The 27,816-nt window shown below is 39.6% G+C and overlaps 1 protein-coding gene across 1 annotated transcript in view; it reads left to right on the top strand.

Moving 5' to 3' along the window:
• The window catches only part of THRB (thyroid hormone receptor beta), a 360,716-nt gene that overhangs the window by 293,455 nt on the left and 39,445 nt on the right, over positions 1-27,816 (top strand). Inside the window, exon 4 of the mRNA XM_058553892.1 lies at positions 2,382-2,642. Within this exon, the coding sequence (XP_058409875.1) occupies positions 2,382-2,642 (261 nt within the window). The remainder of the gene's footprint in view (positions 1-2,381; positions 2,643-27,816) is intronic.

Below are 27,816 nucleotides of genomic sequence, written 5' to 3'. Positions count from 1 at the left end.
ACATTACCTTCCCTGCTTAGAAGAAATCCCCTCTCTTGCTGGCCCAGGGGACATGCTGAGCAGGCTTTAATAGGCTGTGCTTTAAGGAGGAATGTCCCCTTGGGTGGAGTCCCTTTCAGCATCTCTCATCCAAGATGAGAGATGAGAGTTCACTAGCTCCCTTTGCTAAATAGCAGTTACCACCCAGTTTGGCTGTATTTCTTGATTTCTGTTCAGGCAAGGGAATTAATACTAAATTTTAAGAATTTCTGCAGAAAAATCAAATGTTGGAGGCTTTCCAGAATAGCGTGATAACTTTAACATTACTTAAAATGGAGCTTTCCAAGATGTAATTTGCCGAGGATTTAGGGAGTCTCTGAAAATAAAGGCGACATCACAGAAGCGTGCTTGAGGGAGAAGGCTTTTCATGTCTGTAGAAATAAAACGAATTTCTTTAGGCCCAGAATTAACTTTTGCATTCAGTAGCTTTATGTTTAGCTCATGAAAACCTCACACCCTCATGGATAATAGGTCCTTGAATGGATTCTACATGGATATGTTTAGTCTGAAATGCAATACAGGTCCCAAGATCTTAATCTGTTGTTCTCTTTTAATGGATAGTGAGAATAAGTGCCTGTAATTGCACCGGGACCTGGCATGGTTGAGTCCAGACCTTTTCATTTACCATGCATTGAATAATGCCGTATAAACTCTAAGAAGAAAAAACCCATGTTTATTTCACTTACTTCATACAATGCCTAGCACAGTCCTTTTCATAGAGTGAATTTTCAGGGCTCTTCTCTGAATAAGATCAAATGTTACATCCAAAAGCTATATCGCATTGTATGATTTTTTTAAAGGGGATTATTGCTTACGGGCCAAGTTAGGATATTTCAAGCCGCAGCGTTTCCATTTACAGTGACAAAGAAATCATGTGTTGATTATTCCTTTATTGTTGTCATTGTTCACAGTCTTCTGGAGTAGAAATAGAGTGTATGGGTATCGGAATTTCCACATAGTAAAGACCAGGAAGGGTAAAGGGTAAATGCAACTTCCAAAAGTGACTGACAGTAGATTATGCTTTTGGAGAAACCATCCTAACCCATGTCACCGGAAGACATCCAGTAGCTTTAGAAAGGGTGCTTATGAAAACCTAAACCATTTTAACCTTTGCATTAAATAATTTAAAATTCATTTTAAATGTTTGAATGGCAGCTTAAAATTCCCGGTACTGTGCACAGATCAGGATGGACCTGTCTCTCTAACAGGGACATCTATGATCCTTTGGTAATTTCAGCATAAAAGAAAACTCACATAAAACTTATAATCTTTCAATCACTGTGTATGATCACTTTAAAAGTAGAACTCTATTCATATTTTTTCTCATTTTGACAGACAGTAGTCGAAGAATTTCTGGAAATGTGGTTGACCAGATGGATTATGTTTTTTAATGTGTGTGCATATACAAAAATATATATTAGCTTGCTCATTTTTACTCTCTACTTTATATCCATGTACAGTAAAGATATTCAAGGAGGTAAAATTTGCCACCAGGGACGGTTAGTGTGAAAACATTTTCATTATATTATTTCATTTTTTCCATTTTCTAGAGGGCAGACAGACCCTCAAGTCCCTGAAAATTGAAGAGGAAAAAACCAACACAACATACATGAATAATTAACCACCTGTACCACAACCAAAGAGATTTGGGGTTTATCGTTCTGTCATTAGGGCTCTGAATTCACCCCACGCTAAAGCACTATCTGCTTTCCTTCATGGGATCTCAGTGCCAATTTTGGACTACACTGAAACCATTTACAAAATTTCTGTTTGAAGATCCAATCTCTTTTTTTTTTTAGGCCATCAGGGATAAAAGGTGGTAAGGAGAAGAGTTGTCACTCTGGGTATAGCCACGTGAGCATGTCCCACTTAAGTAACAGGGTGCCCTCAGGTCAGCCTGTGATAAAACCCAAGTCAAACAAGGCTGAATCCTGGATGTTTTATGTCCTAAGGATCTGAAAAGTGTTCACGGCCAGCCCTGACCCTCAAGACCTCAAATGGTCATCTAAGCAGTAACATAAATTGGTGTAAACTTGCCCTTGGGCCATTGCAGTGGAAGCGGGACCGGCAAAAGTGCAGCCTTCCCGTGGAGGAACTACTGTCTTTCTAGGCACTAAAAATAAGGGGGAATGTGTTGATTACTCCGACAGGCAATCCAACTGTGGTGGCTAAATGCCCAAGGCTGACAAATTCTGCATCTTATCACTGCCGTCAAGTGGAGGTGCATGTGAATACTGTCAGCCCAAAAGAATTGAGAAACGACTTGCCTTCCAAAACTCTGCATCTCAACAAAAGCTTGACAATGCCAACAGCTCGTCATCTCGTGTTTTTCAACCCTCCAGAAAATGGCCTTCCAGCCTGGGACAAACCGAAGCCCTGTCCAGACGGAGAACACGACTGGAAGCTAGTAGGAATGTCTGAAGCCTGCCTGCACAGGAAGAGCCATTCGGAGAGGCGCAGCACGTTGAAAAATGAACAGTCGTCACCACATCTCATCCAAGCCACTTGGACTAGCTCAATATTCCATCTGGACCATGAGGATGTGAACGATCAGAGTGTCCCAAGTGCCCGGACCTTCCAAACGGAAGAGAAGAAATGTAAAGGTAACCAGATTTTTATTACACCATGTCAGGTGTTTCAACAAGGAAAAAAACCCTCTGTTGTAACTGCGTGCTCATTCTCCATGTATTCCAATGTAGAGTGTCCATGTGTTTTCCCCAACTGTTCTGTTACAAAGTTGCTTTATCCCCAAATCTTCCTTTAAACATAAATAAATAAGTGGGTTCCGAAAGAAAGCAGTTAATTTCAGTTTCATGTTATGTTGGGGCACATGGGGGGAAGACATTTTTATTTCTCTAATTAGCAGAAGGGTTGTTAGTTTTGGCTTTAAGTTTATTTTTGAATCTGAGTAGAAATAGACATAGCTATCATTACATAACTACTTGCTTGAAATGTGTGTGCGCGCACGTGGGTGCATGCGTGTGTGTTTTTGTGTGTGTGCATTTCTTTTCCCAATTGTGCCAGTAGCTAATGGGAGCTCAAAGTCCACCTTTAACCTAAATAGACAATTCATGTTCAAAAGAGAGGTTTTAAGCTGTTTTCTTTTACTCATTAAATCTTTGTGTCATCATCCTGAAAGGCAAGATTATGGTGTTAGGAGGTTGTCACCTCATAAAAAAATGTTAAAGTGGCCTAAGTTCCTGATTGCATTAGATTTAACTGGTCTTTACCTCAGGTCGCCTCCACCCTGACAGATGTCTGTGCTGATCGCTTTATTGTCTTAGGGCTCCCCAAAATCTTTGCTTCTTAAATTAATTTGTGTCTTTAAATGGCCAGGAAATCAATTTGCATCTTTAAATGTCCAAGTTCATGTAACTTCTCATTCTTTTTCAATTTAGCATTCTTTAAAAAAAAAAAAAAGGTATTTTTGTTTTTTCTTTAAGGCTTTTGACTTGTGACAAAATTTTAAATCGTCATTTGAAAATCTGGCAGTCACATACCAAGATATATTAATGAAAGTTTGTAAAGACTCGTATATATAAGTCATGAAGAACTTTTGCAAACTGTTCTAACTTGGACATAAACACATGATTATATTTATCCCTCTCAAAAGAAAACGCTGGTCCTTTAGCTTTTCTGAAAACACTTCGAAAGCTTCTTGGAACTACTAGTTGACCTGGGAAGTTGAGCGTGCAAATTGTTTCAGATGAAAATAGGATTATCTAAAAATAATAATAAAATAGTGGTATGAACTCTGATTTGAGTGCAGTCAAAACCATACATGCTCTCTTTGCGAAGATTTGTGTTTGAACTGTCTCTCGTCTTTATTTATTTGGGAGATTTAAGAAATTGAAAGGAATATTTAGGAAAAGAGCAAAATAAGTTTTTTCGGAGGAGTCGGGATATAGGACAGGTGTGTCTGTGTGTGTATGTGCACACTTGTTTGAAATACAATTGAGATTTAGTTTTAGAATTTGTAATCAGTTTGTATCTTCAAATTTTATGAGCTGGCATCAAAACCATGTCAGTCCTTGGTTTATAGCGAAATGCCGACAGGAAACTGTAGTGTCCTCATGATGTAAGGACCTCACAAACTAAATTTGATTTATTCACAATTGGTAGTCATGTTCGTTCCATTCATTCATAGGGTCCATCTATATCTCTATCATTTATGAGAAATCTTGGCCTTGAGTATCTAGAGTTTGATGCACTGTACACTGTCCAGTTTGTTGGTACACCTTAAAAGCAAAAGGAAAGAGTCTCTGTTTGGATCCAAGACTCTAAGTATAATACAGTGGTTAGGACCACAGATTTTTAAGTCTGACATATTTAGGCTAGAATCCTAGCCCTTCCACTTCTGTCCTCAAGAAAACTTATGTGATTGTTGACAGAATTAAATAAGATAATGTATTTAAGCATTTAGCATAGTACCTGTCATATAGTGCTCTCTAAATAGCAAATATCATTATTACTGTGATCAAGATTATTAGCTGTGCATCATTAAATCACATAACTTCCATAGGCTGTGCTGTGTGCCTGGTAAGGAATAGAGAAGGGGAACAGAACAGATGAGTGTGAGTGGGACACGACCTTTCAAGGAGGTGAGAGTTGATAACCCATTTTGCACTCATTCAGCTCTCTTCTGCTGAAAAGTCAGAGAATTGTTTAATAATAAAATATACTTAAATTATTAAAATCTTTCCTCAAGATTCTAGTATTAACAGGAAAACAACTAAAGTAAGCTCTCCTGTAGTTTGCAGAGTAACCAGGGGTCACCTTGGCATGGATGTGAGGCAGTACTTTGGTTCAGCATGAAAATGCCACCAGGAAGCCTAGGTCATCATGGCCCAAGAACCTTAGGGACTGAATTTCCCTCATTCGCAATGGACACCTGTATTTAGTGAGGCACCGGTGAGGCCAAGGAAACATGATGAGTCGCTCTTTTCTTTTTGGAGTTGGTGCTTCTCCATCTGCTCTGCTTGCCTGCTCCCTCTATATAGTTACTGTGAGGAGAGTTCTATTTTGATGTCCATCCATACTGGGCATTTATTTCCGGGCTATCCCTGTCTAGCCCCCAAGCGTGCTTGATATCTCAGTCCTGGACTATCATTCCATGCATTCATCCCGTCAGTGTTTATTGAGTGCCTATTATGTGTAGGATATTGTCCTCGATGTCCAAGCAGGAAGAAATAACAGCAGGGCCAAAAGAACATCCAAGTAGCCCCATTTCAAAGACCCCAAATGGAACTGATAAGAACTAAATGGTCCTCAAGGACGCAAAAAGTTAAGGTTCTGCAATACAGAAGCCGAAAGAACAAACTGACTGCTTGAAGTTGCATAATAAGCCCATCTCCCAAATCAGTAGTCTAGCAAGTCTAGACTACTGTGCAGTAGTCTAGTAGTCCAGTGTACCTCTAAATATGGTTTGTGGATGGGTATCCTTCTGTAAATCTTTACTTTTACCACTCTATTGATGCAAGTACAGAAACTAAGAGTAAGCTTGAGAAAGTTTTATAAAAATCTGACATTGCCAGTGACATTCAAATGCATGATCAGTGGATTCGTCTCGCTGAACACGGTATAGACCAGTGGGGTATTGTCAAACTTGCCCGGCCAGTCGTGTGTGGCCAGAGCTATGTAAAAGTCTTGTGCAGTAGAACCATGTATTGGGCCATAATGGACCAGATATTTTTTCTAAATGGTCCTTCACTTCAAATAGTTTGAGAATCACAAATTTATGCTTTATAGTATTATTGGTGCTTTTTCTTTAGGCTTATTTTTGGTATGTATCTGATGTTTTGTTTTTCATTTTGGTGTGAATACTGCTTTCATTTTAATCTGCATATACTTGCACTCTGATCTGCCACATCATTCTAAGGAAATTAGTTGTAACACATTTAGCTACAATGAGAGCTCTGGAGACCTTACACTCTGCTGCAGAGCCCACAATTCAAATCAGTTCTAGTACCAGAGGCTATTTCCAGCCAGAAGCAAGTCACCCCATTTCCTTCCCCAACCCACCCTTATATCTTCATGCTACACCTCCCTGGAGTTTTTGTCACAATTTGAACTGATGGCTCAACCATGAGGACCACATCCTCCTCCTGCCCATCTCCTCCCTTCGCAGAGTCTGAGATGATGTGTTTGGTCGTGCTCAAAGTTCACCCACCAGTGGCACTAGCAGCACTGGAGCTTATTAGAAATGCAGAATCTCAGACTCCAACGCAGCCTACTGAATTGGAAGCTCTGGAAAGGCCCCAGGAATCTGTGTTTTAACTAGTCCTCTGGGTGATTCTTAAGACCTGAGTATGAAGAAGTGCCTGAGAATACTCTTCAGCTCTTAGTATAGGAAGGGGTCTGCCACCTAGTGGACACTTGTGGAATGTGCATTTTTCTTCCCTTCCTTGACCGCAGCTGGTGAGACACCTGAGTCTCTCCGTTCTTGTTTGGGCCTTCCTTTAGGCCTGCCTTATCTTAATTACCAACTGGATATTCTGCTTAATTGCTCGGCCTGGTAACACATCCCTCTGGGACTTGAGCCCTTCTGAGAGTCCCACTCTGTTTGACTAGGGCCCTGATCCTCTTCTTAAGTTCTTACAAGGCTTCTTTACTCAGCCCTCTCACGCCCTCCTGAACTTCTCCTTATAGGATGGGTACTAGGCAGATGCATGCACCCCTGTAGCTGAATCTAGCCAGCCCTGCTGAACTCACACAGTCAGCACTCCATACTGTGATGTTTACCCTTGATGTCAATCAGGGATCTTCCTGAAACACTGGAACCTGGTGGGAGAAACAAGGCAGGGACGGACCCACCTCCCTGGTTGCATCAGAAAGAGGAGAGCAGCAATCTGGTGATCTCACTGAATTTTCTCTGTAGGTCCATGCTATGTTTAATATCAAGAAAATTGATTCTGAATACCCAGGAAGGCATGAAAAAATAGTCAAAATAATTTTACTAACAAGTTATTTTCCCTCGTTATAAAAACCTTCTATGTTCATGGTACAAAAAATGAAAATTTCTCAAAAGTTCAACAAAAATAATTTTTAAAAATCATTTGTAATTCCATCCTCCAATGACAAGCAGTGTTAAAATCTTTATTACATTTTAGTCTTTTTTCTGTGCATATCTATTTTTCACAAACCTGGAATCATACCAGGCATACCATTTTTAACCAGCTTTTAATGCTTAACAATATATCATGCACATTTTCCCTTGTCATTAAATATTGTTCTGAATCCTGGCTTTTATTGGCTATAGATTATTCTTTCTTATAGAGATACCATAATTTATTAAACCAGTCCCTACGATTTAGACAAGTTAATTTTTAAAATGCCAGCAAAGGGGCAGACTATTCATTCATGCTCTTCATAAGGAGAAAAAATGAATCAAATCAATGATGACAATTTTAAATGATGTATAATTCTCATTTACCAAAATAACAAAGTGTTCTAAAAATGAGAGACGTAAAACCAAGTCACTGCATGCATTATAATCCTTCAAGTTAGACATTCACATTTTCAGCGGGTGATCGCTATCTTTGTCCTTAAGTAAAATACAAGGACATCTTCAGGTAAATGAGTCTTTTAGAAGGTGGAGGATTAAAAAGCTTGAACCCTTCCACCAGTACGACCATCTGCTCCATCCATCTCCGCTCTCCACTCTGCCCTACTCAGCATACATCAGGGTGTGCGGTCCCGGCTGGGAGCGCCAGTGTGATTCATATACCTCAAGGGCACTCAGGAGCTTTCGCCATCAACCTGAGAATGCATGCTCTCTACCAGCTTCTGGCATATTCAAGAGAGATTTGTGATTTGATACTTCAAAGGCAGGGAAGGGTGCCCATAAGTAGACCAAGGCAGACAGAAATAGAGGGCAAGAAAAGAAAGAAAAGCTATCAGCCAGAGTGGAGGGGAGGAAAGAACTGGAAACAGGGCAACGTCAGCAGAAGGCCAACATCAGAAATTTAAGGCTTTGTTCCATCCAACTTCAGTTTTCATTGAGATGTAGCATGGCGCGGTGATGGACCAGTGGCTTTCCAAGGCCAATTGAGCAGCATCTGTCACAACACGAAATGCAGGTATGCTTTGACCCAGCCGTCCCTCTTAGAATACTCTGTCCTGTAGAAGGACTCACATAAGGCACGAAGACCTATGTTCAAAAGTTTTCTTTGCACCTTTGTTTTTATTCCCGAAAATGTGAAAACAATCCAGATGTCCATCCATAGAGGAATGTTCAAATAAATTGTGGTATATCTAAAGCATCCACCAGAAAAATAAACAGATTTTTTTCAAAGAGGTGGTTTTAGGCAGACATAATAGAGAAGCAACTATGCATTAAGTGTAACGCAATCCCATTTACAGTTTTAAAAGTCTTCATAGTTGTGTGTGTACGAATGTGCATAGGAAAAGTTCCTGGATATACATCAACCTTGTGACAGTGGATACCTTAAAAAGGAAAGAGTAGAATAAAGGAGGATGCTATTATTAACTCGATATACAACTGCATTCAAAATGTTTTAGAGTAAGAATGTATTAATAAATAACTTGTGTAATTTTTTTAATGTTAAGATCATGTGCTTTACATTCTGACAGATTTAGGTTGACTTCTTACTCTTTAATTTACCAGCTCAGGGCAAATGTTTTAACCTCTCTGACCCTGAGTCCACTTAATTTTAAATGGGGTAATAATATCCAGCTTTCAGATTTCTTGTAAAGATGAAAGACAATATGTCTAAAGCACCAGCCTGGTGCCTGCCACTTAGTGGAGAGGAGATGATAACTGTTCTTAGAATATCAACAATCTCTTAGCCTTGTGCCCCATCCTCTAGTTTTTGTCACCCTTTCTGACCTTGAAATATATCGACGAACTATATAAACATAAATTAAGAGAAGCAAAACAAAACATCATGTACACAGCTGTAGTAGAGGCACAAACACTGAAAGAAGGGTCCGTAGTGACAACCAAGACATTTTTCAAACTCTTACAAAGTTAAAAATTTTCTTGGATAAAGAATCCAAGAAAAATATGAAGGCGCTGAACTGGAATTTGAACTCAGGCAGTCTGGCTCCTCATCAGAGCTCTTTATCATTATACTTTCTTATGACACAAAAGGGCAAGAAGATCCCAGGCACCCTAAGGAAGGAATCTAAACCACAGAGGAAACACTGGTCTACACTCAGGGGAAGGTCCAGGGCAGTCAGGCCTGCCATGACAGGAGCAGTGGGGCTCAGCACATAGCTAGTTGTACAGTCTACGGTCAAATTCTGCTGCTGCCTCTTAGCAGCCATTGAACCTTGAGCAAGTCACTTAGCCTATCTGAGCCTCAGTTTCCTCATATGTAAAATTAGACCCTCTCCCATAGAATTGTGGAAAGAGACAAGCTTTAGATGATTTCATGGGACACAGTGAGTGCACAATAAGTGGGGGCTATTATTCTTATAATGAAGCTTGGAAAGACTATGACAAGCATATAGGATATTAAGGATCTAGAATGCACGCATGCGAATAACTACTAAGTCGATACTGACAGGATTGGAGTAGCCAAATCCCTTGATGTTTTCAGACAAAATCAGGTACAATGTGGAGGGTTAATTTCTTGATCTTGCATTGAAGTTGAAAATGTATTGTTGGGAGAGTCAGCCTTACAAAGGCATCATAGGTGACCACTGGAATTCAAAGTCTCTCCCTTCCCCAGGACATCTCCCACAGATTGCCCTGAGTGCCTGTAATTCCATCATTGCCCTTTCTCTGTGGTCTTTCAAAATGCAAACCTCCTGGCTGAATATATTACCAAGTCGCTAGCACCTCCAACTGGTTGAATTGGATCAGATTCCTTTCTCCCTTGACAAGGTCCAATAAAGGCAATGGAGGGAGTGGCAATGGAAGGAGGCCATGAAAGGAGTGGGGATAGCACAGATGAGAGAGAGAGAGAGAACAGGGAGCAAGACTGCCGCATACCGTTGTGTGGGTTGTCAGGCTGTGTACTATACGCGTAATTCACCTCATAGTTGAGGCTGTGACACGATGCACTGAAGACAAGCATCACCTACCTCACTGTCTGCTTGCTAACCCTGAACACAGGATGGAACTACAAAGAGGATCCAGTCAAATTAGACAAATGTGTGAATGGCATACTGATCATGGGCTATCAAGATATTCCAAGATTGATAACACTGTATTGTATAATTGAAATTGCTAAGAGTAAAACTTAAATGTTCTCACCAAAAAAATTTATATATATAATTTATATTATATATATAATGTATATTGTACATAATATATAATATTTATATATAATATATAATTTAAATTATATATAAATATGTGAGGTGATGGATTTGTTAATTAACCAGATGGGAGGAATCCTTTTACAATATATACATATATCAAATCATCATGATGTACACTTTAAATATCTTACAATTTTATTTGTCGATTATACCTCAATAGAGCTCAAAAAAAGGTATTTCAAGAATCCTCAAGTTACATAGCTGGCCTACTGTGTTAAATCTTAGGGATGTTGCCTAGCACATAGTGGGCACATAGGGAATGTTTAGAACAGAAGACCATGGTTTGACTCTTGGCTCTGACACTTAGCAGCTATTTAACCTTGGATAAATCGCTAATTCTCTCCAACAAAGAATGTAATCAGAGATTAATTGACCACAAAGAAACCAAAAGCATTGATCTACACTCCATTTTAAAGTAGCTCTCCAGTACGATAACCATATTTCCCCTGGTGGGGAAAACGGCAAAGCACATTAAATCAGTACTGGCCCCCAAAACGTAAGCCATGATCACTATAAAACAGTACCAGCTCCCGGATAAATTGGGAAAGCAGTTCCCTTACACAGTCTCTTTCAGTATCCTTGCTCCTCTTTGGGACAGCTTTCCCCAGGAACAGAGAAGTCTTCGGCCCATCCAGACACCCATTTTCAGTTCCCCAGTAAATCTAGGCTTCTTCCCCATTCAGCTTCTGAAAATATTCTCATGCTTCATAATGAACTTATTCCCCTGAAGGTGTTCGTGACCAGTGCTACCATATCTCCTGACCCCTCCAAGGCAGGGGCTTTGGGTTTTGAGTACCCCTGGAGATGCAAGGACTCCACACCAAGGGTGCCCTCTAATAGTGGCATTGCAGACAAAGTAGACAAGTATATTAGAGAACCTGTTCACCTGTATTTATGACTTATATTAACACAGAGACTAGTTAGTCTCTTCTGTGGCTTATGCTAATGATGAGCAATATTTATAGATTAGTCTTTCAGGTTCTAGACAAATTCAGCCTCCTTGACTTGAACTGGAATAAGTATGACCCTGTTTCTCTATCCACACTGCAAGGATACCAGAAGTCCAGAACAAGCTGAACTTCAGAAATGAGAGTCAGAAATCCTCTACAATCCAGAGCAATCCTCCATGGTGTTGACCTGAAGCAGAATTATCTTTGGTGAACCTCCATCACCACGACATTTGTCAGGGACTTGACAACATTAAACAAGTCCCTATACAAGGGACTTGACTTTATTAAACTTTACTGCCTCAAAATATAGAACTGTATTGAAAATATGACTATTTAACTCAATTATCTATATTATGAAATCACTCAGGATTTGAGTTAGAATATGGTGTTTAGGTTGATGGTTTATTAGTCTAGATGGCAATATGCAGTGAGTGGCAGATTTTACCCCAACTACCCCATAGTTGCCCCATAATGTGCAGCAATAAAGGCCATACTATTGTAAGTGAAGCCTCAGAACTAATGAAAAGATACTGATTTGGCTCTTTGTTTGCCTAGCTCTGGAAAGAACTTCTTATAATAAGCCTAAGATATAAAAACTAAAGGTCAAAACTGTGTAAGTAAAAGAAGTTCCTGCCCTTTAAGGGGAAAAAAATACGTGTTAATTTTTGCAGAATGGGTTTCCAAGGAAACAGCTATCTGCAGTGGGTTCATCCCATGTAGTATTTATGGCAGAACACAGGGAATAATGCTTTCTAGTTATCCCTTTGTGGTTACACATGATATGCTCATTCTTAACTTTCCTTTGTAGTAGTCATTCTATGTTTGAGTCTTATTTCTTCTCCAAAGGAAATGAATGCTCATTCTTTTTTAAAAACTTTTTAAAAAAGAGTTTGCAATATCAAGAATATAAGCCTGGTGATCACCACTAAAAAGTAAGAAAATAATGCTAATCAATCTGATACACTTCTTAAATGAATCGAAGGCTATTTGATTTGCTTGTTTTATTGCAAATCTGCTTAGTTTTTGAGCTGGTTTCTGCTTTTAAGACATGAATTGGAAAAACAAAATTGGTAGCAAAGGACCATCAACTCTTCAAGTTTGAGTGAGTTATGTGTTTTCTCAGAACCTCTGCTAAAACAAACCTATAAATTTCTTTTTCCATTTGATTTTAAAGTAATCTCAGGTTTACCAAAAAGTGGAAATAGTGCAGAAAACTCTTCCATACCCTTCGCTTGGATTTACCACTTGTTAACATTTTGCCACATTTGCTTTCCCATTCTGTGTATGTGAATGTTTGTATATGTTTGTTTGCATGTATATGTATATATATATATTTTTTTTTTTTTCAGGACTGTGAGAGTAAGTTGTAGACATCATGCTCCTTTAAATACTTCATTCTGTCTCCTAAAATCAAGGAAATTCTCTTAGAAAACCATGGTACAGTTATCAAAATCAGGAAATTTAACATGAATGCATACTATTATCTAATCTACAGACTTTCTTTAAATTTCACAAATTTTCCCCCCTGGTACCGTCCCCATATCTGCCTTCAGCACACAACAAATGCCCCCTGGAGGGGAGGTGGGGCTGAGACCAGGGCTGGAGAAAGGACTTGCCTCCAGGAGGTGTTCCTGGGCTTCCTTCCTCCTGACAGGGCTGGGCCGGGCCACCACCAGTTGTTCTTTATACCAGTTTTATTTCCTGGTCCAAGATCCAGACCAGGATTATGCATTTCATCCAGTTTTTGTGTCTCTAATCTATTTTTATCTGGAATAGTTTCACAACCTTTCTTTGTCTTTCATGGCATCAACATGTTTGACGAATGCAGGCTGATTATTTTGTAGAATGCCCCTCAGTCTGGGTTTGACTCATGATTAGAATCAGATTATGCCTTTTGAGCAAAAATACTAAAAAATTGTTGTATCATATGATACTTGTTTCTACGAAAATTTGAATTTAAGTATGTGATTCAGAGAGAGTTTCCAGTCTTTCAAACCACCTACATCTTTGTGTGAGGCAGTTTATATCTTTATTGATGAGCTTATTCGTTACCTCACTGTGTTGAAAGAAAGTATATTTTCCAAAAGTCCTCTTATTAAGCATATATTCAGTGCTCTAAGGGTGAATGTCTCAAGAATAAAAGTTATTTGTTTCTCTGTTACCTGTGATGTTTTTAAGGTTGAAATGACAGATGATACTTACCTGGGGGACACCTTTCTTTGTATTAGGGACAGAAAGCAGATTCTCTGCAGTTTGAAGACTTTTCTGAGGATAAAAATAGACACTACCGGGGAGTAGTGGTTAAGTTTGCACACTCTGCTTTGGCGGGCTGGGGTTTGCAGGTTCAGATCCTGGCACGGATGTATGCCCTGCTTATCAAGCCATGCTGTGGCAGGCATCCTGCATATAAAGTAGAGGAAGATGGGCACAGATGTTAGCCTGGGGCCAATCTTCCTCAGCAAAAAAGAGGAGGATTGGCAACAGGTGTTAGCTCAGGGCTAATCTTCCTCACACACACACACAAAAAATAGACACTACCTCTTCATTCTCTTCTCATGTTTTAACTGGACATCCTTTTCTTTCCACAATCCAAATCATAGTAAATTACAAAACAAGTAAGATTGAGATGTATCTTAGGTTAATCTTGATATCTACTGTGTATCTTTCTAGACTACTCTACATTTGAAATAAAATAAAGAATTTCAGTTCACCATTCCTGGATTGGAATCTCAGGGTACCAACATGCAGTAGATCCTATTTTTTAAAATTCTTTTACCAATCATCTTTTATTCCCCTCATCCTTCAAGGCTCATTCAAATATCACTTCCCCTGTGATTCTTTTTCCGTTCCCTCTTAGAATGAATCGGTTCTTTCCTTATGCTGACATGAAATGTTATTAAAGTACTTACTCTGCTCTGCCTTATCTTATTGTGGCTTCTGAACATGCCTATTTGATTCACCAGAGATTGAGTTCTTCTTCTTGATTTATACCAAAAATATTCTTAAGTGTGTTCTGTGTAACCAGTACTGTACTATGTGCTAAGAATCAAAAGTTAAATGAGACACACCACCTCCTGCATGGGATGTCCAAATAGATATGTTGGAAGAGCTTTCAGTCTAGACTTGAAATGAGCGGCATCTCTGTTGACAACCATGCAGTGATAAAATTCTATTGGCTGGCTGGCATTTGTCTTAGAGAAGAATAATGAAGAATTTAACCTACAATGTTTCAGAAATAATAATTCCATTTTACTCCATGTTCACATAACACTTGAGGTATTCAGTGTGTCATATACTGATTTCTGCTTGTTGACATGTCTTTTTAGTTGGGTTGCAAGTTTCAGAGCAAGATCGTGTCTTCCTCCTGTGGTGTATCCTCCATCAGATCTAGAAAATAAGTTATATGATATTGATATATAAGTGAGGTGAACTTTTTAATTTTGATAATCAGTTTTAATTAGGTCAAGCTATTTGTAATCCTATAGCTATTTCTGTAAAGCTTTATTGAGATATAATTTACATACCACAAAATTCCTCTGTTTTAAGTGTACAGTTCCATAATTGTTAGCATATTTACAGAGTTGTGCAATCATCACCACAATCTTATTTTAGAACATTCCCATCATCCCAAAGAAACTTTGAGCTGCTTTATAGTTACTCTTCATTCCTGTACTCAGCCCCTGGCAACCACTCATCTACTTTCTGTCCCTACAGATTTGACTGTACTGGACACTGCACAAAAATGGAATCATACAAGATGAACGGGATCTTTCACTTAGCGTGTTGTTTTTGAGGTTCATCCACGTAGTAGAATACATCCATACTTTGTTTGAACTTTTTACCTTTAATTATTCTTCATAACATTTTCAAGTGTAGAACTGGAGCGTTTAATGAACAAAGAATAAATCTTTTGAAAACTACATCAATTGTGGCAGAGTCTAGATTTTGCATTAGTTGTTCTTAAAGGTGAAAAAGCAAAGTAAATGAAGATGACTCAATCACTCATTCATTATTCCTATTATTAGGGAAATTTGTTTTAAAATTAATCTCTGACATGTTATTCTGGAAGAAAGAAAGTATGCTATAGCTGTTAAATGTCAAAACCATTCCATTCAAACAACCACTCAACTTTTCAAATCAAGTCTATCAGTGTGAATTACAATGAAATAATCTTCTTAACACGTTAAACTAAGGGGAAATGGATCTACTTACTGTAGGTGATTAAAGAATACATAAAATGAGTGGCTTTGTGATATTCATGCAAAGCATAAATGATATTCATAAAAAAACATTAAATATTGAAGAGTATATATTTTTTCTAGAGATAAAGAGAAACAAACATATTGATCAAAGTAAATATATGAAGTACCATTAAATTAGGTGCATCTTTGAAAAACAGATAAATCATTATAGTGACCTTAGAATTTGTGTAGAAACACGTTATTAACTTCCCAGAACTTTCAAAACATTAAAATAATTTTCTACCTAGAAAAGCAGTGTGGGGAAGTGGGACAAGAAACTTCTAGAAGAGCAATTTAAAAGCCAAAATTTCAATACTAACATCTTCCCTTAGTAGCTACATAGGGTGAGAAAACCATCCCTTGGTTTTCCACTCTGTAAAATGAATGGAAATACCTCCTCCACCAGGCTTATTGGTTGGTTATGAAGATAACAAGCAATAGACCTCATCATTGTTATTTAGCCAGTGTTCTAATTAAAGTTACACCAAAAGTGAAATTTTATTTCATGTTTTCTAAACTGTGATGCCCAAGCTTTGTCAGACTATATTAGAGTTATTAAAATTTGCTTTTGAATCAAATGTTCATTCATGAAAAAGAGCAGACATTCCACCATTGGCTTATAAAAGAGAAGAATTCAATGCTGATAACAGTGGTCTAAAATATATTTCAAAAGCCTTACTTTTTTTTCAATCCCCAGCCTTAAGTGTGCTATTCTGTACTTACTTTTGTGTACGTGCATTTTCAGTTTGGTCTGGATCCCAAGCTCTTTCTTAATTTTATCTCATTTTTTCAAAGCACAAAGAGACCTTATGATTTGCCTTTGGTCTTAGGAAACATCAGTCAGAATAAAAGCCTTGATCTTCATCCTGGGGGCTCTTACATGCAAGACACTGTGCTGGATCTTCAGCCATTAACCACACTCTTCCATCCACTGAAATGCTATGGAGGAGAAGCCTTGAAATAGTGCAGATGTCTCTGGGAATTTGAGGTTCTAAAACCCATTACTTGAAAACTTAAATGGAACAAATCTTGACTTTAGGCTGAAATCAGACTATATATTGCTTTTCAATATGCAAGAGAGAATTTCATAGCCTAAACACCCACCAAGGATGTTTAGAAATATTTTGAGTGTATAAATTTCCTCGTATGACATGGTTAAGTTTCTGGTCCCCTCAAGGAGGTCAATTGACAAAAAGTGGAGAATCGCTGCATGTCAGGTCATCATAGCTCTACCTCTGGACCCCAACGTAAGCTACTGATGGCATAAAGACAGCAAACTGGAGGCATATTTTATAGGCACATCCCATATTCCGACTTACTTGCCCTGTTTACATGGAGAAAATACATAATAACTCACAACCTGGAGGATTACAATTTTAGATCTCTCAGCCATTGTCCACTCTCATTCATTCAGTCATTTATTAAGCAACCATTATATGCTTATTGTGAACTGCTAAATTAATTTAAATCCAGAAAATAAGCACTATACTTTTATTTGCAATTTATGCATTGATTTTAAGAAAACATAGATATAAATATAAATAACTATTTCAGCTTTACTACATGGAAAGGCACAGTATTTTGGAAATAAGCATGAGGTTTGCAGCCAAATAAACCTGCGTTCAAAACACCACTGATCAGCCTTATGACGTTGGGCAAGTTACTTAACCTCTCCAGGTCTCAGTTTCCTCATCTCTAGCACACGAACAGTAATATCTACCTACAAGATTGTTGTGTGGCTTAGATGATATGATCTCTCTGAGAGTCATTTCACAGTGCTTGGGTCACTGTATGGAATAGAGATAAGGTAGGAAAAGAGAGCGGTGTGTGACGAAGGCATAGAGATGCTGTTCAGCAAAACAGCAAATAGCCTGAGTTCAAGTTATGTAAGTGACAAGAGACAGGGATAAAGAACAGTCCAGGGCCATGTTATGAAGGACCTGTCAGTCTTTAAACTTTATGTTGAAAGCTAAGGGTGATGTCAATCTGGGATGGGTGTTGTGGGAGAGGGAATAGGTGACACGTTTTTGATTCTCCTTTAAAATCAATCCCCTGGCTGCTTTGTGGAAGATGAACTGAAAGATCAGAGTAAGATCGAGACACAGAAACCTGCTGGGTTAACCAGCTTTCCTCTTAAAGAGAAGTGAAAAGGAGTTAGATGAAAATAGTGACCGCATAGAGTAGTCAGCCCTTTGTGACCAGATGTTGTGGCAAAGCTAGAGAGAGAGAAATAAGCTACAAGGAAAAGTCTAAGCATGACTTTGAACAGATCTGGGTTTGAATCCTGACTCCAAATCACCAGCTGTGCCACTTTGGACAAATAGATGTTTTTTCATCTATTCAAAAAATGCAAATAGCCACAGTTGCCCCAAAGGGCCATCATGAGCATTAAATAAGGTAATGCTTATAAACACCCAGCACAGAATCTGGCACATAGATGTTGAGTCTTGGTGTGTGAGGTACTGTGGAGGCATCCAAGGAGAGGTGTTTGGTAGGGGGGCTGGACATGCAGGTCTGGAGGGCACAGGGGAGATTAAGCTATGAGCATTGATAGACCACCTGGTGAGAACATGTATGGTTAGAAGAAGGTTGAGGATAGAACCAAAGAGAAGGCAACTTTCAAAGACAGGCAGAGGAGGTCATCTCTTGAAGAAGACTGAAAAGAACCAACCAGAGGTGGAGGAGGCATGAGAAAAGGCTTCATGACATGGAGGTTTCTGGTTCACCATCCATAGCTTGTGGCTGTGGGGGTTGGGTGGAAGCAGAATGCCTTTTCTATTATGATAGTATTATGTCCAGAGACCCAAAGATATCAGAAGTCACTGTGATATCATATGAGGTATCCTTATGAGAGTCCTGAGTGACAATGACAAAGTGTGCTGAGTACTATTAAACTGGCAGTGCTCGATCACCAAAACCCAAAGTAGAGACCAGGAAAATTGAGCTGTGCTGGCCACATGGAGCACACTACCTCTCCTAGGCTAATTAGACCTAAAAGGTTCCAGATCAAGGACAAAGCCAATACACCTGCCAGGACAAGGAGGAAACAGAAACTGAAGACAGAAAGGACCTGTGAGAATCCAGGGCTCAAGGTGACAGCCAGTGAGGCTGGAAAAGTTGGCAGAGACCAGCTCATGGGTCCATTTGAGCTTTCGTCTAAGGCAGTGGTTCTCAAACTTTATCCTGCATTGGAATCCTCAGGAGAGCTTGTCCACACACGCACTACTGGCCTCACTCCCCCGAGTTTCTGATCCAGTGGGTCTGGGATGGAGCTGGAGAATTTGCATTTCTAAGAAGTTCCAGGAGATGCTAAGCTGCTGGTTCAGGAATCACTTTTTGAGAACCACTGACTTAAGGATTTTGGAGTCTATTTATAATCTTTGTGGAACTACAAAGGGCTGTTTTCTTTAACCTACTCATTCTATAAATTGACATATTTCATCTAGTAGAAGGCTGCTGTAACTGGGTTTTTGGTATCTTTTGCATGAATTTGCTCGGGCACCCATTCCACCTTAGCGAAATAAAACATAGCTTAAACCTTAGACCTGGAAAGAGTGTCCAAGTTGAGGAAGCCACCAAGACCGCCATAATAAGAACCTCCTACTCCTTGAAAATCCCTCAGTTCAACTATTGGGGCTGCTTCCATCAGCTTGGGCCCTAAGGGTGTCTTGTTCCCCCTTCAGTGTTCTCATCAGAGCCATTTCTTTTCCATTGCACCAGATCAGAATCCATTCCATTTATGCGAGTAAACCACATTGTCACTTTTGAAGCACATTTTTGTAAAAGCAAATTCTGCTTGGTGATGGATTGTGAACAAAAGCCTCACCTTAGTATCCTTTAGTAGAGCTGTTACAGGCTGGAACTACCAAAAAGCTTTTTTAAATACTAAAGGAGAAAAAATTAGAGACAAATTCAGAGTACAAGATGTTTTAAAAGAAGAGGGCTTTGAGTTTCTATTCCTCCCCAAGCAGACTCAATCCCAAAGCCCGAAGGCCCCAGACTTGTTCTGCAGCCAGCCGAGGATTTACACTTCCATGTGGCTGGCCCGCCTCCTCTGGCCAGTAGCCCTCCTCCTTGGTAAAAATCAAAAAGAAGGACACTCCCCCTCGGCAGCTTCCCAGGCTCCTCCTCTCTGTCCTTGGTGTGCAATCAGAGAAAAAAAACACCATTCTTCCAGGTGATATATCCCTACAAATGACCTTACCTCCAGCATATATTCAACAGAACAGAATTCTGTGTTTCTCAAAGTGTGTTTCATGGAACACTTGTAACAGATGTTACAAGGTACACAAGGTTCTATGATCAGATGTGTTCGAGAAATGCTGAGTTATACAAAGTCATACAACGTTCAACAGTTTTGTTTTTGTTAAAGTTATGTAATACATCATCTCATCTTTTGAGAGAGTTATATCATGCATCATTTCCCAAATTTGACCGTAGAACCTCTTTTTATTGCTTTTTCTTCAAAGTGTCTCTTGGGACTGGTATTTTGGACTATCTGAATCTTCTTAATCCAGTAGCTGTAGTGTCCATTTAATAAGTATCACATAATTACAATAATCAACGCTTAATGACACACTTAATTGAGGAAGTAAAAAGTTCTAAAATGGTTAGAGTTGGGCGTGATCCTAGTGACTCAGGGTTTTATATAATTTAGTGGAAGTCCCGAGGAAAGAGCATCAATCCCCAGCCAGGACAAATCTCCTTAATTCCCTCCCTCCCCCTAAGAGTTTTTTAAGCCTAAAGCACTAGGGTCAGTTGTGAAAATAAAGGCCTCACCTGGAATAGGAGGACTGATACACTCAAAGCAACAGTGGCTTCTGGCCCCAATATCTACCATCTACTGTGTGACAAAAGTCACTTTATCCCTTTGGGACTCCGTTTCCTCATAAGTCAAATAAAATACCTATGGAATACACAGCTCAGAAGTTCTGGATGTAATATCCTAGGATTCTGGGAGAAGCCTCCATAATTTTCCAGATGTCTTGGAGGTGTGGGGAAAGCCACTGTGAGATAATGTGGTCCCAAAGTGCCAGGAGCTTGCCCCTGCTCTCATCTCTCTGGAGTTGGACTAATTTGGAGTCTATTTCTTAAAGGGAACAAATCAGAAGATTCCAGACATCAAAAGACCAAGAGAGATGCTCAAAAAGTTATTCTGGGAGCTGGCCCCATGGCATAGTTAATTTCAGCATGGTCTGCTTCGGCAGCCCATGTTCGGTTCCTGGGCACGAACCTACACCACTCATCAGAGGCCATGCTATGGTGGCAACCCACATACAAAGTAGGGGAAGGGACTGGCCCGGTGGTGCAGTGGTTAAGTTCACACGCTCCACTTCAGTTGCCCAGGGTTCACAGGTTCAGATCCTGGGCACAGACCTACATACGGCTCATTAAGCCACGCTGTGGCAGTGTCCCATATATAAAATAGAGGAAGATGGGCACAGATGTTAGCTCAGGGCCAATCTTCCTCAGCAAAAAGAGGAAGATTGGCACAGATTTTAGCTCAGGGTGAATCTCCCTCAAGCAAAAAAAAAAACAAAAGTTATTCTGCACTCCTTTCATTTTCCCCCCAAAAATTACCTAACATTTATAAATGCTCTCAGCACTTATGGTGAGATCTGGACCCCCATCCCCTTACAACTATAAAGGCATCGTTCCTCAATCTGGTAGCTCCTTCAGAGGGCAGGTGATGTTTCTACCCTTTTTACAACCTCCCTTGGAGCGGAGATGATTGGCAACGATGACACCCATCCGTAATTCCGTAACCTCAATTCAGGTAGGTATAATAAGCAGATCCATCACTGTTCTCTAGTGGCAAAAATATAAAAGAGCAAACTGGCTCAACTTCAGACAGATAGATGTCTCACAGGGACTTTCCAAGCCTGAGATAGTTCATTTATTGCAATGTGTAAAATTTTATCTTGTTTTAAGAAATGCACATAGGTTTTGGTACACTGAGAGTTCTCCATCTTTTTTCCGAAAGAGCAGCTGCTGTTATATATGTGATGGGTGTCAGGGCTTCCAGGCCTGTGATGGAATCAAGACTCCTGAAACACAGAAAGTGACATTTAAGCTAAATCCTGAAGGATGAGAAAGGCTCTGCCCTGTGAAGAGCCAAAGGGGCGGGCATTTGGGACAGAGAGAAGAACATGTGCAGTGTCCCAGAGGCAGGCAAGAACTGGAGGTGTTCAAGGAACAACAAGGACACCATTTTGGCTGGAGTCAAATGTACGAGGGGAAGTCGGTGCAGTTTTGATGTGAGGTGGGGAAGGGCTACCTTTTGGTAAAGAGTTTGAATTTTATTCTAAATGCAGTGAAAAGCCACTGAAGGTTTTAAGCAGGGAAGTGACAAGATCTGATGGGCAGTTTTTAAAACTTGGCTCTTTGGTTGCTGTATCAAAAAAGAATTAAAGTGGGACAAGGCCACTTAGGAGGCCATCTTGGGAGTCCAGTGAGCCAATGGTGACAGTTTGGCCTAGAGTGATAGCAGTGGAGACAGAGAAATGGTTGGATTAAATATGTTTTTTTGGAGTAAGAACCAGTGAATTTGCTGATGGATTAGATGTAAATAATGAGGGAAAGTGAAGAGTAAAAGAGGGCTTCAAGGTTTTTTTGCTTAAGCCCCCAGGTGAGTGGTGGTACTGAGATGGGAAGCTGCAAGAGGAACAGGTTTTAGAAAGAATTACGTTGGAGATGCCTACTGGCTGTCCAAATGGAGATGTCAAGTTGACAGTGGACATAAGATTCTGATTTTAGAGAAGACATCTGGGATGGAGATATACATTTGGATGTCATCAGCATTTAATGGTTATTTAAAGCTGTGAGACAGGATGAGATCACCTGCGGCAGGGACTGGCAAACTTTTCTCTAAATTGCCACATACCAAATATTTTCAGTGGGCCATATCATCTCTGTCACGACTACTCAACTCTTCCATTGTAGCACAGAGTAGATAAAGAAGCAGCCATAGACAATATGTAAACAAATGAGCATGGCTGTGTTCCAATAAAACTTTATTTACAAAACAAGTAGTGGGCCATATTTGGCCCATAGGCTGAAGCTTGCTGACTCTTGATCTAGAGTGAAAATGTGGACTGAGAAGAGAAAGTAGTCCAAGATTGAGACTAAGGCACGTCAATAATAATAATTATTATATATATATAATTATATCACTTACTATGCAAGTCGCTGTTCTAAGTGCTTTACTTACCTCAACTCACTTAATCTTCACAATAGCCAATGAGGTGGGTACTGTTATCCCTATATTGCAAATGAGAAAAGCGTGACCTGAAAATAAAAGTCCAAAGATTGGCTGTCTAAGCTAGTATGGCCATTCTGCGAACTTCAGCAACCTAGACTCCTTCCAGCTCATTCTTCTACCATCTCTAGATTATGGCTCTCATCCTCGTGAACCAAAATGGTGGCTGGAGCTCCAGAAACCATATTCACATTGCAGGCAGCAGAAAGAAGGAACAAAGAAGAAGCAAATGGCATGCACCACTTGTCTTTTTAAGTTGTCTTTTAAGTTTCCTAGAAACTAAAAACTCACATCATCTCTTCTATTACATCTCTTTGGCCAGAAGTTAGTCACACAGACACACTCAGGTGCAAAGGAGACTGGGAAAAGATGTTTTTTCCCAAGGGCCATGTGCCTAACTAAACTTTAGAGATTCTATTACTAAAGCAGAGTAAGAACAGTCATTAGGGTAAAAGCTAGAAGTCTCTGACCAGTTACCTCAACATTTATTAATAATCTTACTTTCTGTGTCTTTTTGCAAGCATAGTTGATAACACTCTCCCTAAGACGTGTCTACTCAGCCATCTCATCTCTCCGACCTCCACCATTGAAGTCCTCTGTACGCCTCAAAAGCCAGCTCACAGGTCCCCTCTTCTGTGAAGCCATACCTGACTCCCCAGGCAGAGTCTTTCTGTGTCCCCAGGTCATGTTATCACACTTCCTTGCATTTAGGTCTTTCCTGGTGGATCTCCTTGACCTGTCTCCTCTACTTGACTAGATAACCCAAGGGCAGGTGAAGCCAGATATGTGCAGGGTAAGTTTTTAAGAACTAAGGGAAATATGCTGTGAAACTGCAAATGAACAAAAAGGAGTAAGTTGCAGGATGCCCTGGCGCATGGTGAAGGGGCTGGGGTTGAACACCCAGCAGAACAGCAGTTCTCAAATTTTGCTACCTGTGAAAATAACTTGGGGAACTTTAAAAAATCTTGATGCTAGGTTGTACCCCCTATCACTTAAATCAGATTTTCTGAGGGTGACATCTAGGCACTGGTGTTTTAAAGTTTCTGGGGTGATTCCAATGGGCAGCCACATTTGAGAACAAACAGTTGAAAATAGAGGAAAAGAGAGACAGAAAGAGAGAAACAGTTTTCCTGCTCCAGAGACCTTGAGGGTTTGTTGTTTACCTATGAGGTTTTCCAAGCAAGATTGTTAGTCTTATCCTTTTAGGTTATTTCCTTCCAGCCATAAACAAAGATATATTTATATAATACATGATTATTGACTGAAACATTTCTAATGAGAATTATTAAAGCCCTCCCAAGTTTATTGCAGGCAGTTGGATGCCCTATGGGTCAAATAACTCTTAAGTTTCTCTTTAAGTAACTAAATTAGAGTAGTCAGTCAGGGAAATAAGAACACAATCTTGCTGAGGCTCACCTCATTTGTGACACATAATGTGTTTAAATTGCTTTATCGACTTTACAAAAAAGCATACCAGATCGATCACAAGTGACAGCACTGTGATTGCTTCTATTGGGGTGTGAGAGGCTGTATTTCAAATTCAATGTGAGTGGTGAACTGCATTTTCAGCTAACAGTCATGAGAGTTTCACGCATTTATGACCAATGAAGAATGTCCCCACTTCCCCACTTGCTACAAGAAGGAGTGCATTTCAGAAAGTTTTGTACAGTTTTCTTCGGAAGATAAAAGTTAGTGAGGAAGTAGGTTCTCTTAATTTATGTTTTGAAACTTTCTTCCTATTCAAAGATTTCTGAGAGAATTCAGGATTTTTTTAATTCAATAAAAATGCTATTGACTCTCAGGGATATTCCAAATGTTCAGTAAAAACTGAGAGAAAAAAAGATTTTCGGGAGCCATTCTTGCCTTGTTCACTGCAGTATGCATATCCAGGTCTGGGACAGAATAAAGCTCTGATTTTTTAAGCACACTTAGAGATTTCTGAAAATTGTTTTTAAGTGTTCCTTTGGAATGAAAGTTGAGGCTCTGGCTTTAGTTGATATTGTTGCTGGTGAAAAGCAAGAAATTGCTTGGATTTGTGCCTTCAGGGAAGGAGAAAGGGAGCCAGGAAGAGTACTGGGCAGAACTGCAAAACTGGATGGATTCGCCATGCAGCTTCTAAAGAGAAAGAGAGGGCTTGGAGCACGTGTATTTGCCAGGAAAAAAAAAACTGCTTCATTAAAAGGTTAATTTTCAGATTAGTTTTGGGAGATTTGAGATAAATAAATGAGATCAGACAAAAAAACCATAAGGCCTGGATCCTTTTTTCTGGGGTTTTGAGAAAATAGTCGTTGCTTCCAGTGAAATGTTTTGACATTTTCAGTAGAGAGAAAATGTTAATTGTAATGTTATGTGTATATATTCTTAAAAACACTTGCAAATAAATCTTTTATCTGTTTTAAGAGTAATCAGAGAGTAAAAACACTATTAAAATGTTAGCTGTGTTCTTTATTCCTTGTGGTAACTTTCATGCTTTCTATGATGTTGCAATTTATTTTTCGGGTTTAAATGTACCAATTTGGAGAAAATTCCTTTACTTGTTTTATAGTTCAGTTGCAGTTTTGAGGAGTCTTGTTACTAAACATCCCAGGGTCTGCCTGGGTTTCTGCTCTCATTTTGTCTCATCTGTTGCTTGTTCTTAATTTTTCACCTTCTTCCCTTGAATCGTCGGCTCCTCTACTACATTTATAGGACGTCACCACGTAAAGACTCCCTTGCACGACAACGGTCTGCTTGACTCTGTATAGTGAATATACTTAGTGGCAGGACCGTGATTGACTTTTTGAACAGCCATCTCTGCTCCCACCACCTCCCTGCTTTGTACTTAACAGACACCCCATAGATGTTTGTTGAATGACTGTAATACCCTCCTTTCTCCTGTCATATGTCCCTGTCCCGTAATTCCATGTTGCAATTGACTAAAGCTTCATGTCCAAAGCGGAGGTCTTACCATTGAATATTACAATATTACATTGTCTGGCGGCCCTTAGGAGGGAAGTACAGACAAGATCACACATTCGTGGGCCAGCAGGAACCCAAATGTAAACATCACCGCCTGAGGCCAGCCCTGCAAACCAAGTCTCCAGAAGAAAGAGCAAGAATCCCTAGCTTCAGAGAAAGCAGCTTCCGCCCTTACTGAATCATGACCTGGAACACACGCATAAACATAGACATATGCGTGCTAGCCCCCAACCACATGGAGAAAATACCATGAGTAATCATCTTAGCAAGCATTCGTGGTCTAATTTGATATTTGTTAGCATCTTAGTTAAAAGATAACGATAATTCTTATAGAAATACTTTTCCATTTTGGATCACTATTTTTAAATGTCAAGTGCATGAATACTACTTAAATCACAATTAAGGTTGAAAATAATTTCAAAACCAGGTTAGAATGGGAATAAAATGATACTGTACACTGTTTTCCACATACTCCTGTTAAGAGCGCTGTTAAGCACAAACAGAAGGGGAAGCTGCTGTGATAGACGGGTATTCTTCATTTAAGGGTATTGGCACATTCCCTCCCTCATGCACTTATAAACAAAATATAAAGACAGAATTGAGCACAGCTAATTTAAGCTCTAGGTCTCATGCAGATTAGTGCTAATGATGTAGAAAATGATCAGGTGCAAGGAACAGAACAGAACTCACTTGCAGATACCAGCAGCATTTTCGAAGGCGGCTTTCTTGGGTATGTTTTAAAAACCTGTGGGACCTGCGTGTCATTAGGAGGATGGTTGGATCTTGCTATTAAAAGCCAATCGGTGACATTCAACAACAGACGTAACCATTAACATGTGTACGACTAGCTGTGGAGTCAATCAGGCTCGTTACGACTGGATTTTCTCTGGTTCATGCTAATAAACTAGATTATTGATTTTAGGATTTTCTGTGTATCTAAGGATATTCTCTAAGATGTCTTTATAATGTTTCATGCTTAAGTTGTCAACTAAAATGACATAACAATGAGTAATCATTTCCTAATCATGTTGAAAGGGGTTAAAACCAGCATATAAAATGAATCTTCGCAGCTTCAGAATAACAGGAACGTTCTTGCTGTCACTCCTCCAGCTGAGTGGAGGTCATCCCTACCTGCCTGCCATCTTCCCCAGGAATTAGCTGCATTCACAGCTTAAGACCTTTGATAGTCAGAAATCTGCTTTCCAATATGTTTGAATGGCAGGAGAGCTCAAAAGACACCTCAATCTAAATAGGATTTTAGCACATCAGGTGCTATTCCAAAGTAGAGCAGGCTGGCTTGCTGTGTTGGTGTTGGTGTTTATTCATCTTCCCTTCTCGTTTCATGTGTATGGATGTACGCGTCTCGGCGTATATGCCCGGCTCTCGGGGTGTATGGGGCTGGTGAATGCATGTGTAGAGTGTGTATATATGTAAAGTAGAAACTGAACCAGGGTAAGAAAATGAACTACTGTATGCAAGAACTATATGAAGTGCACCCAGCTGCTGGCAGCAATTGCTACATGCAGGCCACTGATTATTACGCGTATTTTGAAGATAGTCCGGGTTACAGTGGTTGCAACGCTCAGGCTGTGCCCAGTAACAACATATATATGGAACAGGCCTGGGCAGTGAATCAGCCTTATACCTGTAGTTACCCTGGAAACATGCTGAAAAGCAAGGACTCTGACTTGGACATGGCCCTGAATCAATACAGCCAACCTGAATATTTCACTGAAGAAAAGCCTACTTATTCTCAAGTGCAGTCGCCATCGTACTCTCAAAAAAAAGGTAGGGACCATTCTACTTCAATCTGTTAAAAGTTTCCGTGTTTGTTTCCATTGCGTTTTAATGTTACTGTTTGCATCAGCTTCGTCAAATCTTTGACTTTGAACGCTGAATGTTAGAAATTAAAAACAGCAGTAAAGAGAGGTTGCTAGGTAATTGAAAGGGGTCCGTGAACAACAAAGATTTCCCAGCACTTTTTTTCGTCATATATGAAAGCTGGATTGAGTTGTTTTTGTAGGCTGTGTGTATATATACATATATTGCCCAAAGTGAATATTATCAGCTACTTTACTAA

The sequence above is a fragment of the Diceros bicornis genome, chromosome 2 (assembly GCF_020826845.1).
Source record: "Diceros bicornis minor isolate mBicDic1 chromosome 2, mDicBic1.mat.cur, whole genome shotgun sequence".
NCBI classification, from domain to species: domain Eukaryota; kingdom Metazoa; phylum Chordata; class Mammalia; order Perissodactyla; family Rhinocerotidae; genus Diceros; species Diceros bicornis.
Note: the sequence above shows the minus strand (reverse complement) of the source record. Positions and strands in the feature narration are given on the sequence as shown.